The sequence below is a fragment of the Solea solea genome, chromosome 1, assembly GCF_958295425.1.
Source record: "Solea solea chromosome 1, fSolSol10.1, whole genome shotgun sequence".
In the NCBI taxonomy this organism is placed as follows: domain Eukaryota; kingdom Metazoa; phylum Chordata; class Actinopteri; order Pleuronectiformes; family Soleidae; genus Solea; species Solea solea.
In genome coordinates, this window is record NC_081134.1 from 30148723 (window position 1) to 30165147 (window position 16425).

General features: G+C 42.4%; 1 protein-coding gene across 1 annotated transcript in view; it reads left to right on the forward strand.

The window, feature by feature from the left end:
* LOC131472976 (cadherin-18) overlaps positions 1–16425 on the forward strand; it is a 91143-nt gene that overhangs the window by 9948 nt on the left and 64770 nt on the right. The window contains exon 2 of the mRNA XM_058650487.1: positions 10580–11172. Coding sequence (XP_058506470.1) covers positions 10942–11172 — 231 coding nt within the window. The 5' untranslated portion in view covers positions 10580–10941. The remainder of the gene's footprint in view (positions 1–10579; positions 11173–16425) is intronic.

Sequence of the window (16425 nt, forward strand, 5' to 3'; positions counted from 1 at the left end):
TGCAGAGATTCCCGGCTTGAGGTACACAATAAAATAGCAAAAATAACGAAGGACTTAACATTCAAATAGACATAACGAAAGGCTTAACCCTTAAATAAGGGGTTATAATGGTCTCTTAAAGTGGCAGAGTAAAAGAACAAGCCTTGAACTAACAAAATAACGATGGAATCCCCACCGGTGGAACAAAAATTGTGAGTGAGCCATAATCTCACAAGTGAGAAACTCGTGATTTTCACGTTTGGTCAGGAAAATGCTCCGAAAACAAACAAACGTCTTTGTCTTTTTCATGGCAACGCGATCGTTTCAGATTTGAACAGTGTTTGTGTCGTATGTGCAAAGAGAAAGTAACATGAGTGTGAAATCACGACTGAGCTCAGCCTACACAACACACCGTTAACCCCCCCCCCCCCCCCCCCCATCCGTCTCTGCCGTCTACATCACCAGCTTGTTCGTTAATTGCGCGGCGAGGTGGCATCTCCGCCTCCCGGGCGCCACAAGTGTGCGTTGGCACCCGAGGAGCGGCGTGGCGAGCATCTGCGACTCTCCTGCACTTTCAACCTCTCGTGAGAGAAATCGACCTGGCAGCGGGAAACAGCGAGCGTCTCTGCGTATGAAATGCTAATGTGAATCGCCCCGGCCCCCACTACGTGGATGAGAGCACCCATCCTCACTGTAAAACCCACCTGCTCTGTGTGTGTGTGGGAAAAAAACCGGTGGAGAACTGCCAAACTCCAGCAGCCTCAGCCTGAATTTAGACTCCTCAGACACAAAGAGAACCAAAGTAGCTGCAGGGGATGTGAATACATTTGCGTTCCGGAGCCACCTTCCCCTCTTGTGTTTTCTCTTGTTCCATTAGGCACAGAATGACTTCAATCCCAAAAGCATTAGCGGCTCGCCCAAGTGGTGCTGAAATGTTTAGTCAATTAATTGATTAGCAGAAATTTGTTCACACTTAAAACTCATAAATCCCTGAAGTCATTTTTTTTTTAAAGACAATACGCTTCTTAAATTAAATTTTTATAGTGCTAATAAAATGACTTTGTGTCTTCTAAGGTAAACACGCCCTGCAACCACATCACAATGTCCTTGACAATGCCCTCAGAAGTCGGAATAATTTCACTCTTCACAAGCTTTCAATCAATATGAGAGGCCTTGGCCTGACTGTCTTAAGAAAACCAGTATTCTGTTAACCAGTAATGAAAAAGTTACCCAACAATACTTTTTAGAAGTGAACTTTTTATCATTGAATTCTAATATCTAGTGATTGGTTCAAAAAAAGTAACACATTACTGGTTTCTTCCATCATTTTATGTCATAAATGAATGGATTTATTATTTGTTGACTCAATCCTGCAATTTTGTTCATTTATTCCATTACATTTCATAAAGTCAAATTAGCCTAATAGCTAATGTGACCAAACAGGTAATTATGATATAAAAAAAACAGGTTTCAGCTCAGTTGATATAGATAATTATTGCAATAAAATGCCACGTAATTACAGGCTCAGGAGTGAACGTTGAATAAACTGACAATAAACTCAAAATCTAAAGGTTTGCTGAAGCGTGCGTTTGCACAGTGCATTGACCTTATATCAGTATAAAGTCAATCACATGTTTCGTTTTTATATTTACAACCACCCCTGACTCAAGTAATTGATTAATCAGGAAAACAACAGATTTACTCAATAAACCATGAATAATCACGGGCCGAATCCTCATCATCGAAGCATTTTCCCAGGCTTTTCTTTGACGGACATGTGTCTGCAGCGCTATGGTTGCATTTGACGGAGATGATGAAAAAACAGCGGCTGCGTTTTCCCCTACAGCGGCCAGCAGATGGGCGCTGTCTGCTCCATCCTCTGTGACGAGAGCTCAAAGATTTCAACCATTAAACACACAGCAGATGGGACACTCTCCTTCTCCCAGCCAGCTCTCATTAAGCAGTCAAACAACATATAGCGGGGACGACGAGAGCTGGCACGTCTTCAAATTTGACACCGTAAAGAAGACAGAGGATGGACTCCTCTTTGGCAAATGTAATTAAGGATGTTTAACTCGAGGAGAGATGAACCCACCCGGTGGCTCACGTCTCGCGGAACCTTTGCCCCCTGCAAAGCTGCGCCGGGTGCGGCGGGGGTTTCAGGTTTTTCCGCGATAATCAAAGCTGAGCGTGAAGACAGATGGTTGTTCGGAGGGCAGCTGACTGGAACGACGAGTTGCCGTTGACTTTTGGATACATGGTGGGAGGAGGTGACTGACGCACACCATCCTGCCCACACGACTCAGTGGGAGTCATTATTGCACTGGGCCTAATTACCTCCAGACCTAATCTGTGTTTAAAAAACCCTGCTGCTTATTGCTTTTAATTACCCACAAGTGTATTGGAAGAGACTGAGATGGAAAGTTTGGAGCATTTTGTCTGTTGTGTGCATGACAGTAGTTGGTAAAGGGTTGGGTGATTATGATATCCCAATACTTCAGTTTCCGTCTTGTCTTGATATAAAACGATGTGCTGATAGACATCGTTTTATATTTATTTATTTGACAAAGAGTGGAAGGATTTGCACACGGCAGCTTTTTCAATTCACCTCCCTCTGCTTTGCTCAATGTCTCTATGATAAGCCACGCCCCCATGAGAGAGTGAACAAGGGAGGGAGGAGAGAATGAATGAGAGCGATCTTTGGTAAAGAACAGGAGGGATGAATGTGGGAAAAGAGCGTTTCCCAAACCTCAGTATGATCATGTTCTAACACTGAAATATTCATCATTCATGTAATTTCATTGTTGCGGCCGCAATATTTACTCAAAAGTAAGGATGGGAACTTCAATATATTAGTCATTTCTTATGTTTATGTATTGTGTTTTTAAGTGGCATTAGGGCTGCAACTAACAATTATTTTTTCGGTTAATCGATTATTAATCGGATTAAAATGGAAAAAAAAAACGTACACACTCTCTCAACAAAAGGGACATATTGCTTAAGTTTCTGTTATGAAGAAACAAAGGATTCACATTAAACTGTCTCTGAATAATTGCGTAAAAACTGCACAAAGTCGCTAATTATAGTCAAATGTATCCTCCTTTTTTCTGCGGATTTGTATTGCATTGGTTTTCAGGGCCAAATCAAACGAAAACAAACTCAATGAACAGAAAAAACCCTCTGTTTTCTCCAGCCTTGTCGATGGATAAGTGATAAATGAACTTTCTATGAACTTACCGTGAATCTCCTTTACCCGTGGCTCCGACATGTTTCCTCTTCAGGTGATTTTGCACCTGAAGGCGTTGTTAATGTAAAGCGCTCCCCGTCACGTGAGCTACACAAGGCGTGGCATTGGTTCTTTTCTTCTTCTTCTTCTTTTACCGCGGTCTGCATCCAGCTTAATGGCGCTTACTGCCCCACATTAGGGGGTAGCAACTGTACTTATAATAACGTAGACCCAACTAATCGATTATTAGATTAGTTCGATTTTAATAATCGATTTTCCATCCATCCATTCATCCATTATCCACCTATCTTTGAATTGATTTACTCGATGAGTTGTTGCAGACGTAATTGTTCAGCGCTACTCGGAATAATCCATAAACAATCCCTAAAATGTTAATAACAGTCCTAAATCGGGTTTGGGTGATAGTTGATGGATGGAGTAGAGTTGGAAAAGGTGTCACAAGCTTGGACCGTTTTTAACTCACTCAGCCGGGATTCCCTCCTCGTTTGTTTTTCGAGTAACATGCGGAAACACAGCAGTCAGCTTGGATAAAGCCCAGCATTGCTGGCACCTCTCTCTAACCTATTTGTCTCCTCCAATTTCGGTTGGAACCTCGAGGGTGTGCCACACAGTCAGGGGGGGGATTGCCTCGCTCGCGAACCTGATCAGACTAATCTGCTTCCTTTCACCCAACAACAAACTGGGTCAGTTTGCCCTGATTCACTGCAGGGGGAAAAAGAAAAAATAAGCTTATTGACAAAACAGGTGCAGATCAATCCATTTTTTTTTTCCCTTTGCAGTTCTGACAGCACTGACTGTCGCTGTCACCGAGCATTCATTCACAGAGCACGTATTATAACCAGATAAAATGAATACCATGAATATTTATTACGGACTTTGGCTCTCCTGGAGCTCTTTTTTACTTTATTTACTGGTTTGTCTTCTGTCTGCAGGGTTAATCCAAAACTGTCAAAGTGAATTCCCAAGGAGGAAGCCACTCCGGTTTTATAATCTGATTACATAATCAGTTATGTGGCTAATCCAGCAAGATAAAGGACAAGATGAGTCATGTGACTCCACCTTTATTCGGTGTTCCTTGAACCTCTTCTTATTCCGGTGTTCGTGGCGTGCATTGCTTTTACACAGCGACGTAAATCAACACTGGAAGTACTCTGTCACAAACTATTAAACCACAACGATTGGGTTTTACACCCAATCATTTCCTAAACGTGGTGTTTGTTCAGATGTTCACTGTGGAGGACGTCGCGACATCTTGAGGGAGTACGATAAAAACAAATTATGATCCATTTGCTCTCTGAATCCGCTCAGGTTAGACCAGACCCCTGGATGAAAGTTCATGACGTTGTCGAATTTTCCAGCTCACTGTGATCGGCGAAGAAGCCGTGAAATTCACAATAGCCACATAAATAAACCCGAAAAACGTCTTTCTTCTGTAGAAGAGATTGGGAACACACAGGATGTGTGTTTCTAAAAAGCTCCGTCTGATTCAGCAGAAACAAGAGAAAAGAAAACATAAATTCCCGCCCGGGCCTCAGAGAAACATTTCACAGCCTTGTTACAGACACAAACACAACACATTTTTTTTTTTTTTTGCTGTGTCACTAATTTCCTCCTCTGCGGTTTGTGCTCTCCTGTATTCGCTGTAATCCTCTTGTTTACTAACCTGAGCTCAGTGAAACATTACCCAGGACTACACGCGACAAGCAGACATGGTAAATGTGTGAAATGAAGTGTTTGTTCTCTTTCCAGTCAACAGACTCTTAGCGCCGCGTTCCTCCTCCTCCTCCTCCTGACAGACCGCGGTTCAGTGATATGTGTTTTGACCTGGGCCCCAGTCTTTCCTGATCTGGTGTTTGACATCAGTACAAAGCTGATGCTGTGAAATTGAATGCAGCGGGGTGAGCTTTCAGCGGGAGGCCAAAACATTAGCTCTTAGCGCCGAGTGGCAGGAGCATGTTGTCTTACTTTCCTTCCCTCAGACTGAACTGCGTGCTCAACATGTCACTTTATCTTTCAGGGTTTTTTTTTTCTCCCCCGTGCAGTCTCATCACCGGCTGAAAACTGAAAGTTTTCGTCCTTGCGTTACAGTAGAGTCGTTCAGTTTTGACTCAATAACACAGTAAATAATGGAAGGAAGCCTGACTTAAAGGTTGCAGTGAGACATTATATCACAATTGATCACATCCCTGATGGCTTTGTTCTTTTTACCGGATTTGTCATTTGACTATTGCCAGCTACAGTGTCCAAGAAGAGCGATTCCCAAAAACTGGTCGTGGGTAATTGGGAGATTGGTGGGAGATATTTCCTAGTGATGTGTCGTTCGTGAACGATTCGTTCAAAATGAACTAAACTTTTGTATGACTCAGGAGTAATGAGTCGTCTCAGTGAGTGATTCGTTCATTTTCATGCAGTACCTTCCTTCGCCACATGGCAGGCAGCTGCATGAGTTCAGTCAGCAGGACAGGAAACAGAAATGATTAGTTCAGGACTCCCTCAACTCAGCTACATCGTCACCGTCGCGCTGTTAAACAACAATGGCAGGGAGGAAACAGGACACAAGTCACTTTATTGTGGTGTGTATTTGCTTTCCTAGGGTTTCATATGGGTTGAATAGCTTGTGGCATTTTGTTTATTATACTTTGTCAGCTGAAGCAAACCATGTTGCCTTCAGTGTTAAGTGTTTGAGAACCGCGGTCTTTTTTACAACGCCCACAAGAGGGCTACAGCGCCACCGACTGTAAAAGTTAGTTCAATTTACTGTCCGAATATAAAAGATCCGAGTCATTAAAAAGAGTCGAACTTCCTATCACTAATATTTCCAGGGGCTACCCAAACACATTGTCGGCCGAAACCGAAAACCAAAAAAATCAGGAAGCAGTTGGCTGAAAACCGAAACTGTAACACCAAAAGAAATGATTATGCCAATTCTGTCCCATTGTTTTTAAAAAAAATTTAATTGTGCTGTTCTGGCTGGGACTGTGTGTTCTTACCTCACCGAATTGTATAGATTAATATTCATGCTTCAAAGAATAAATCAATTATGAAAGAGACTTTCCACCTTTTAGTAGGTGCTGTTCCACCGTGTGCTGGCCGCAGTTTTTGCATCCATGCGTCATCACAACTGTTTCGGTGATAAAAGTTTCTGGTGGCTGAATTTTCGTTGCATCTCTAAGTTGCTAAACGATGCACACATTTTTTCTTTATGATTTGGTCCCAATATAGAACGTTTGGGAAATGCAGCCATAGAATAATGACGTTTTCCACAATCTGGTTGTGAACTTAGTCAAGCCACAGCAAAACACCCACAGCAGGAACAGAACCAGATCAAACTGATTTACAAAAGTATCTGCCTTATGTTGAACCCGCCAAACTCTGAGTGGCTGCCACTGTGCATAACCCATCCTGTTAAAAGCTGCACACACACACATATAAACACGCCGCAGGCAGGAGGCAGCTCAGAACAATATCATCGACATAAAAGCGGCAAATCATTTCCATCGATGGAGCCACAGATGCTGCTGATTTCACGGCTTTCCTGAGATGCTTCGAATCAGCATGATAATCAGACAATTAGGGAACTGATTGAAGGGAAGCCCCGGGAGGTGAAAGTGAAACCAGTGGAAAAGACATTCTCATTGTGACATCATATCGCCTGCATTCAGGTACCACAACTGTCTTTGGAAGGATTGAATTGTGAGCAACAAAGAGGAAAAGCTTTAAAATCCCTATCTTTTCCTAAGCTACAAAGGGGAAAGCGGGATCCAGGAGTGGCTGCACGCATGGAGATGAGAATCTTCTCCCAGATTACACATGTTTAGCGTCTCTGCTGCTTTAATCCGAGTAGACGTGGAAGCGACTTTGCCGAGCAGTAGGTACCAAGTCAACATCACCAACAAAGAGAGATGAGCTGCATAATTTGTACTGCAGATATGTTATATATATATATATATGCACATAAAAACATGGGGATTAGTCGGGCACTTCCTCTAAGTCTCCTAATCCACATATATGTGGAATTATTTATATTCATTTAAAAAAGAGGAAATTCAGCGATTATCCCGAAAAGTGTGTGACAGCCGTACGTTGCATTAATGTCTCATTCTGTCTCTAATGTTGTCACACGCATTGTAAAGGACGGGAGAGCAGCGGCAGCTTTTGAAGTGTGTCAGCTCCTGTATCCTATTAAATATCAAGTACGCGTGTTTTCTCCTCGCAGTAATCGGCAGCAAAGCTGCTATAGTGCATTGGACCAACTCGTCTGCATTTGACGGGGGGGGGGTGTTTTTTTTTTTTTTACCAAAGTGTTGACGCACATTTCTCTTTTAAATTCATCATAAAAGTTGCCTTCATATTAGGGCTGCCACGTTTAGTCGACTAGTCACGATTATGTTTTACGTGTCGACTAATTTTAATAGTCGACACGTATGGCTACCCGGCGGTGACGGAGCTCAAAAGTGTGGGAGCATTTTAAGAAAACAAAAGAAAACAGAACCCGAAAAGGAAGCACGTTGTGGCTGACAACGACGATGAAGAGGGACCGTCGTCTCGGAAGCTAACTGGCTAGTTAGCTGCTAACATTAGCGTAAGCAGAGAGCTAACTTACGACTTACTCATATTGATAGCTGTAAACGTTAACATTAGCGATGGCGATTCGATTCATTAGCCTTAGCAGACGTATTTCATGTGTTTTCTTTAACGTTATAACAGTGTAGTAAAGTTGAATACAGTTGTGAGCACTGAGCGCAAAATGCACTTTTGTTAAATTTGAGTCAGTGAGACCAAAATTTTAATAATTCCTTAGTTGCCTACCTCATTGTAGCTATGTTTGATGCCAAAGAAAAATTAAAGAAAAGTAGGCCTATTTATTTTTGTGTTGTTTAGGCCAGTGCCTTATCGGTTTACTTAGCTGTTTGCACTTTATGCTACAATTGTTTGTTGCTACAAGCATATTTCATTAAAGGTTTAATGAACTATCATCTTAATTGTCTTTATTTTTAGTTAGCATATACCTTAAACACTTCAAGCTGAAAGCTAATGCTTGTTATATAAGAGCAGCTGCATGCTGGTGCGATAAACTGTATGTTATACATTCAATTTCCGTATGATCCGATTAGTCGACTAATCGGAAAAAATAGTCGGGGATTAGTCGACTATCAAAATAATCGTTTGTGGTAGCCCTACTTCATATCGTGACAACTGAACCAGACTGGTTTCCAGGACTGTGTTGCTGACACTGATAAGGATCCCAGTCCTTTTTGGTGTACTTCCTGCAAGCATCTTTATAAAGGATCGTTCAGAATCTTCCTGATACCATTTCAGTGCAATCGTGTTTGTACAAAACAAACTCTGTTTTTGGCTTTTTTCTCTTTTATCTTATAAGTATGAGTAGGTATAGGAGTTTGCATGTTCTCCCCGTGCGTGTGTGGGTTTCCTCCAGATTTTCGGGTTTCCTCCCACAGTCTAAAACGAGCAGATTTGGGGATTAGGCAAATTGGACACTCTAAATTGAGTGTGAGAGTGAACGGTTGGTTGTGTCTATGTGGCCCTGTGATGGACTGGCGTTCACGGCGATAGACATGTTAAAATAAAAGGTTTAACGTCACAAAAGCTCACTTTTTTTTAGGACCAACCTGTCCCCAGAAGTACAATTGAATTTAATTGAAATTGAATTGAATATACTTTATTAATCCCTTGCGGGAAATTCTTTCGTCACAGCGCTCCAGTGTACAAAGGTAACGAATGTTATAGCAGAAACGAATCTTATAGCAGCAATTTTGAAAATTACAAAGTCAAAAACTATAAGAATAAGTAAGAATAAAACAAAGAATAAAATTACAAAGTTACAAGAATACGAATAAAATAAGAATTCACAATTCACAATCTCAGAGGCAAGAATGGGATGAATGTTCATGGAAAATCTCAGCTGACCGTGCTATTTTGGAAAGGAAGGGGGGTAATAATTTAGTTAGTAGGAGTCACAAATATTACTTCATCTTATTGTAAAGCAACTTCAATGAGATTTTTTCACACTGAAATCACACTGAAGGGCATCTTGCATCATCAGCAAGGTCAAACGACGCAATTTTTCTTTCATCAAATAATGCGAGCTGGGAGGAACGATTTCATGCTTCAGTGGCACTTAAATAACTATCTAACTCTCCGTGATGCCTACTCGTCAAAGACAACAGAGCTGCGTGATGCACATTCATGCAACGATAACATGAGTGCTCCACTCCAGTGCTTGCTAACACAGAAATTCAACATCACTTGCAGTTATATATATATATATATATATATTTTTTTTATCACTTCAGTGCCACCTTCAATATACAGTTTTGATTTGGAAAAACTGTTTCCCTCTGTCTTTTCCATTTCAGTGCCTTCTAAAAATCACCCCCCCGCTCCACGTCTGAGTGCATTGATGTCTGCCCTTATCATAGTAAATGTATTTCTTCCCACCACACTTATTATTCATCTCGCCGAGGCACACACTAAGCCTCGCAGTCTGCCTGGCTCGTGTTAAAACATCCAAATCCCACCTTTTTTTTCCAGATATGTTTTAATGAATCCTTTGAGTTTTTGCAGGGGGAGGGAAGGGGAGCGCTGCACGCCTCTGATACACGAGTCTGACCTCATATGCCAGCATCACTCACCAAGTGACCTTATTGGCATGGACAGCCTTTTAATCGTACTCTGAGGCTTCATCCTTACGACGCCCTTCTTATTTTACAAGGCAGAAGTAAGCCCATCGTCTACATTACCAAGGCCTTTAGCCAGGACTGTGTTTTAGGCCTTTAGAACTTTATAAACGATGACACCGTTTTGGTTCTTGTCAACTGCAACTCTACTGTCAGCTGTGTACAAAATCTGGAAAAGCTCCTGAACAAATGTCCCTGTTTTCCGTGAGTCGTACTTTATAAAACCAAGCAAACAGCTGCAGAGGAGAATGGTCACATGATCTACTTCTACTACTATAGATTAACAATTGGAAACAATGCAGTCAGCAAATCGCAAGAAGGCTACAACGATCACAATCTGACCCATCTGATTCTATACCTTATTGTCAGTGGTTTTCATTTACCTGTATCTTTAAGTTCTAATCCTTGTGTCCTGGTATTTCAAGTTCTCATGCTCCACCCTGTTTTAAAACTGTTTTTCAACCTTGCTCACCAAATTGCGATCTGCCAGAAAGATCACAGTCAGATATCTGCCAGAAATCTTTCAGTCAAAGCACTTGGAAATATATTTGTGTCGTCTGCATAATGTCGGCGTGTACAACCTGCAATTTAATTGGAGGGAATTAATGGACATTTAGCTGCTTTATCGCTAACTCTGTGTTCCTCTCTCCCTCAGGAAATCCAGAATGGCTTCAGGGATTAACCTCTACTCTCGGTAGAAACACGGAGAACTTCACGTCCATGTGTGCAGCATCTCACAGCCTGGGAAATTCCATAATGTAAACGCGTCTTGGTCTCTTGATGTTTTTACTAAACCTCTCGGCTTCGAGCCATGAACCTTAGAGGAGCTACCAGGACCACTGTTTCCTTCGTTTGGATTTAGATTCCCTCTTTTGCCTGGACTACTTCACGAGCCCGCAGCGGTGGCTAGTAGTGGTGGCGGCGGCTGCAGCGGCGGCGGCAGTGGCGGTGGCGGCAGCGGAGGACCTTGCTACTTTGGAATAAAACGGGGATAACTTTACAAAAGCACACATCGCCATGAGGATATCCACCACCTCCTGTATTTGTCCCTTTCTGGTCTGCCTCTGCTTCATCCAGAGGTGCTATGGTGCGAGCCACCATGCTTCCTCTAAAGTGCTCTCCAAGAACCAGACCAAATTGGCTAATGGCGAGACGGAGGTGCACCACAGACCTAAACGTGGCTGGATCTGGAATCAGTTCTTTGTTTTAGAAGAACACATGGGACCAGATGCGCAGTATGTGGGAAAGGTAGGTACTTTTCTGAGCTTTGACCCCCCTTTGTTGTCTTGTTTATTGAGAAATGGGTTAGAACAGGAGAAGGTAGTTTGCCACATTGGCAGTGCACATGCTTTTCCTTCTTCTGATGTGGAGATGAAATTCTCATTTGTGTGTGCGCCTTCTTTCCTATCATCACAAGTCTGACCGATTTCCTCTCATGATAATGCCCAAAAAAAAAAAGTCTTTGATTCTCTGTAATTAAGGAGCACTTCTCAGCATGGCGGTCACTCCGGGACGTCAGCAAAGCAAGAGTGCAGTGAGTTTGAAAGTGAGAGTCGCCCCCTTACACGGAGCCGTCTTTGAACAGAAATATTACATTTGGTTGTCTCTGCGGGCAATAATCCCAGATTTGATCTCTTTGTGAGAAATGGAGCGGCGCGGTAAGAAATCGAAGAGTCGTCCAATGGGGACAAAGTGTCTCATAGTTAGAGAATTTTATGAATGTAATTTCAGTGTCATTTCCGAGTGAGTGATGGCACCTTCAGTGGAAAAGATAGTGATGGGCGTTAGGGGCTGTCACCTTTTTACAGCAATCAAATCCAAATGAATGTTATATGATATATTATATCCTGTTCCTTCAAAGATATTATTTGACTCTCACTGTTCGTCTCGTGTTCCCCATTTTCACTGCGGAAAAAAACATTATTTGTTGGATTCAAAGTGGACCTAATGACATGGTGCCCTCTGCTGGACCATGATGCACTTCTAGGCTGTGTATTCTGAGCTCAAACCCGTTTTTGTAAGGTTCAAGTTTGAACTTTTTTTTCCCCACCAAGTTTGAGCGGATATCTGTATTTCAAGATAAAAAAAGAAGACGTGACAGTCCTAGTGGGTGTTCCTCCCGCTCGTTCGGGGGTTTAGGAGGAGTGTGGTTGTTGGGCGGTTGCCGGTGACATTTATGTTTGCTCCACAATAAGCCACAGGGAGCTGGTTAAGTCCTCTGCTTGCAGATTGCCTGCCCCTTATCTCCTGAAATGTGAAAATGTATTTCTCCGCTGCAGTGATCATTATTCTAGGCACTCAGGCACAGGCTAATCCTCTCAACTGCATTGCAAAAGGGAAGAATATGAGAAAGGCAGGACGCTCCTGTGACTGCACACATGTCTGTATTTTCAACAACAGCAACTGTTTGAAGTAGGGGGAAGAAGAAAGGGGGCAAAAAATAGAATGACAAGCTTGGGATGAAGGAAAAAATATCACTTTCAGACACAAATGTGTATGGGTTGTTGTTGTTGTTTCGATAAACTTGGGTTTTTAATCACAAATGTCCTCATGACAAAGAGGCAAAGAAAGGCTATTTATTGGTGAAGCATGTTTTTGCTAATATTATTTGATGCATGAGTGAACCGTTAAATCCCACGGCGCTGACAAAAAAAAAACCCACAATCCCTCAGTGTTTTTGTGAGACGTCCTTTGTGTTCCGAGTGTTACACAACAGACCAAAGATTTTCTTGCAGCATATTCGCAGCGTCAGTTCGCCGAGGCAGAAACTGCACCGAGACGTGGTTAGTCTAACATTAAATTCACCCGGTGCTGTAAAGTTCAGACTGTTTGGTTTTGCTGGTTGGTTGAACTCTCCTCCTACCTTAGGGCCGTTGTTGTTCTCTATGTGTGTGTGTGTGTGGCGATAATAACAAATGCAAAGTAAACACAAACAGCTAATCCTGGATGATAATAAAGCACTGAGGAGAACGTAAACATTATTAAGGAATCAATTTGACATGCATGTTTAAAGAGATGAGGTCTCCAGATGGTTAGCACAAAAAAAACATTTAATTATGTGGGTTGGGACTGGTGTGCTGTGTCCTAATGTGGCTGGGAGCAGAATGACCCTTAATTAGACCAAGACAGGAGAGGAGGAGGAGGAGGAGGAGGAGGAGGAGAAAGAGGACGATTAATGTACCCAGCATACAGTGTGCACTGTGTTTTGTTCTTTTTATCGTTGCTTGATTAAAAACTCTGGACATTAGTGGGCAGCAAATTAGCATTTCCACCACAGGGAATTGCCAGCATTTGATAAATGCTTTCATCAAAGAAAAGAAAAGAAAAAAAATACAATGATATATTTTTAAAATGGATGTTTCTTGATATGAGATGAGATTTAAAAAAAAGGAAAATAAAAGTGGAAATTGTAATTATCACACGACACGGTCAAACATAACACTGAGGATGAGCTACTGTGATACTTGGTGTTGGTCTCAGCCCAATAAAGAGCACGTGCGAGTTATAAAGAGTGTGTGCGAGTTATATAAAGTGTGCATGCGAGTTATAAAGAGTGTGTGCGAGTTATAAAGAGTGTGTGCGAGTTATATAACGTGTGCATGCGAGTTATATAAAGCGTGCGTGCAAGTTATAAAGAGCACGTGCGAGTTATAAAGTGTGCCTGCGAGTTATTTAAAGCGTGCGTGCGAGTTATAAAGAGCGTGTGCGAGTTATATAAAGCGTGTGTGTGAGTTATAAAGAGCGTGTGGGAGTTATATAAAGCGTGTGTGCGAGTTATAAAGAGCTTGTGCGAGTTATATAAAGCGTGTGTGCGAGTTATAAAGAGCGTGTGGGAGTTATATAAAGTGTGCAAGCGAGTTATATAAAGCGTGTTAGCGAGTTATAAAGTGTGCATGCGAGTTATATAAAGCGTGCGTGCGAGTCATAAAGAGCATGTGCGAGTTATATAAAGTGTGCATGCGAGTTATAAAGAGTGTGTGCGAGTTATAAAGAGTGTGTGCGAGTTATATAACGTGTGCATGCGAGTTATATAAAGCGTGCGTGCAAGTTATAAAGAGCACGTGCGAGTTATAAAGTGTGCCTGCGAGTTATTTAAAGCGTGCGTGCGAGTTATAAAGAGCGTGTGCGAGTTATATAAAGCGTGTGTGTGAGTTATAAAGAGCGTGTGGGAGTTATATAAAGCGTGTGTGCGAGTTATAAAGAGCTTGTGCGAGTTATATAAAGCGCGTGTGCGAGTTATAAAGAGCGTGTGGGAGTTATATAAAGTGTGCAAGCGAGTTATATAAAGCGTGTTAGCGAGTTATAAAGTGTGCATGCGAGTTATATAAAGCGTGCGTGCGAGTCATAAAGAGCATGTGCGAGTTATATAAAGCGTGTTAGCGAGTTATAAAGAGTGCATGCAAGTTATAAAGTGTGCGTGCGAGTTATAAAGTGTGCGTGCGAGTTATATAAAGCGTGCGTGCGAAAGAGCCTGTGCGAGTTACATACTGTAAAGTGTGCGTGCGAGTTATAAAGCGTGCATGCGACTTATTATTTTGTGCGTGCGAGTTATAAAGAGCACGTGCAAGTTATATAAAGCGTGTGTGCGAGTTATAAAGTGTGCATGCGAGTTATAAAGTGTGCATGCAAGTTATAAAGAGCGCGTGCGAGTTATAAAGAGCGCGTGCGAGTTATAAAGAGCGCGTGCGAGTTATAAAGAGCGCGTGCAAGTTATATAAAGCGTGTGTGCGAGTTATAAAGAGCGTGTGGGAGTTATATAAAGCGCGCGTGCGAGTTATATAAAGCGTGCGTGCGAAAGAGCCTGTGCGAGTTATATACTGTAAAGTGTGCGTGCGAGTTATAAAGTGTGCATGCGACTTATTATTTTGTGTGTGCGAGTTATAAAGACCATGTGCAATTTATAAAGCACACATGCATTTATTTTTGAATAAATGTATGGATCGAATATTGGAAAAAAAGCCCAATTTCTCCTCACAACCATCGTGTGAGGACTCCAATTTCGGCTGCTTATAGCTAGATGGTAACAATGTTGTTTAAAAGAAGTAAAAAAATACTCAAAGCTGTGATATGAGCCGTCATATGAGACCACGTTATACAGCTATTCATATTTCTATTTTACGTCTCGTGCAGTGGACAGAAAGAGTAACTTTTGGAGATAGATGAATAGACCAGAACACTTTTAATCCCCCCCTCTAAGGTGTCCCATAATCCTCAGTGACACCTTTCTGGAGAGACAAGAGAACTAAATGCATCTGGGTAATGACAGCTTTTGCACACGAGCGAGATGCAGACGCTTGCTAAGGGGACAGGACTCGTCCAAATAAGAGACAGGAGACAGCTACACTGTCTCTCAGTGGGAGGTGCTGTGAATGCCTTCATGTCAGTCAGCTCAGTGTTGGCGCTTTGAGGGGAAGACTGTGGCAGGTTTACAGGCCCGGACGATCCTGCGTTAATTTCTTTGCAGAACAAAGTTTCAACCTCTAGGAAAAGGTGCGCCTTCATGTTTTATGCATGCGTCTAAAAACCGATTGTACTGTGACAGAATCTGGCGACTTTACAGTTAACAGTTGCAACGGTAACGGGATATAATGAAAGTGAAGTGTTCACACGTAAAATTGCTTCCTGACAAGATTTGCTGCAATGGGAAGGGAAGCAAAGTGCATGAAGATGGCAATATTATATTATAGCAGATATTCAAATCTTCACGCGCATGCTTCCTGCACTGCTGCGAATGTATTGTAGGGCACACGGATATATGATGGTGGTCGTGTGAGGCGTCTGGTTTTTGTGTCCTCCATGGTGAAGCCTAATTTGCACTTCATTGCTCAGCACTTGTGAATGTGTAGAGTGACAGAAACGGACAGAGAAGTTGTCATCTCCTCCATTTGGAGACGACGACAACTGAAATACTTGCTCCCTGGATTGTCACCCTGATCGCCCTCCGTTTCCTGTGCTATAAATAAATGAAGTCCTCCTCCTCCTCCTCTGTTACAGTGTTATCAACAACAACGCCGTCCAATCCATCCGTGATCAAAACAAACAAAAGCGGCACAAATATAGACGCAAACGAGTGGACGCAAGGATTAGCGGACGGGGGACGATACAAAAGGTCGGCGGGAGGGTAGTGTGTGATTGGTTGTCATGGAGATGACTGCAACCTTTCTCCGCCAGCGTGTAAGAGTCTGTGACATCTGATGATGCAACGTCAGCGCGCACCTGTTGAAACCCGTCGGTTTCGAGATGATTCGCAGATTCCGAGTATCTGCAAATCAACGCCGCGCTCGTCCTTTCATAATGTAGCTCGGCTCAATCCCTCCATAAAGAAAAAGAAAGAAAAAAAAAGCCGATCTTTATCTCCGACAGAGTCAAGGTCAGTATCAGCAATCTGGCAAAGGGACCACGTGAGCGCGAGCAACGAAAAAAACCACAGAAAGAAAGAGAAGACAGAAGATCTGAGGCCTCGTCTCGCGAACGCGCTGAAGGATATCTGAACACAAGCCA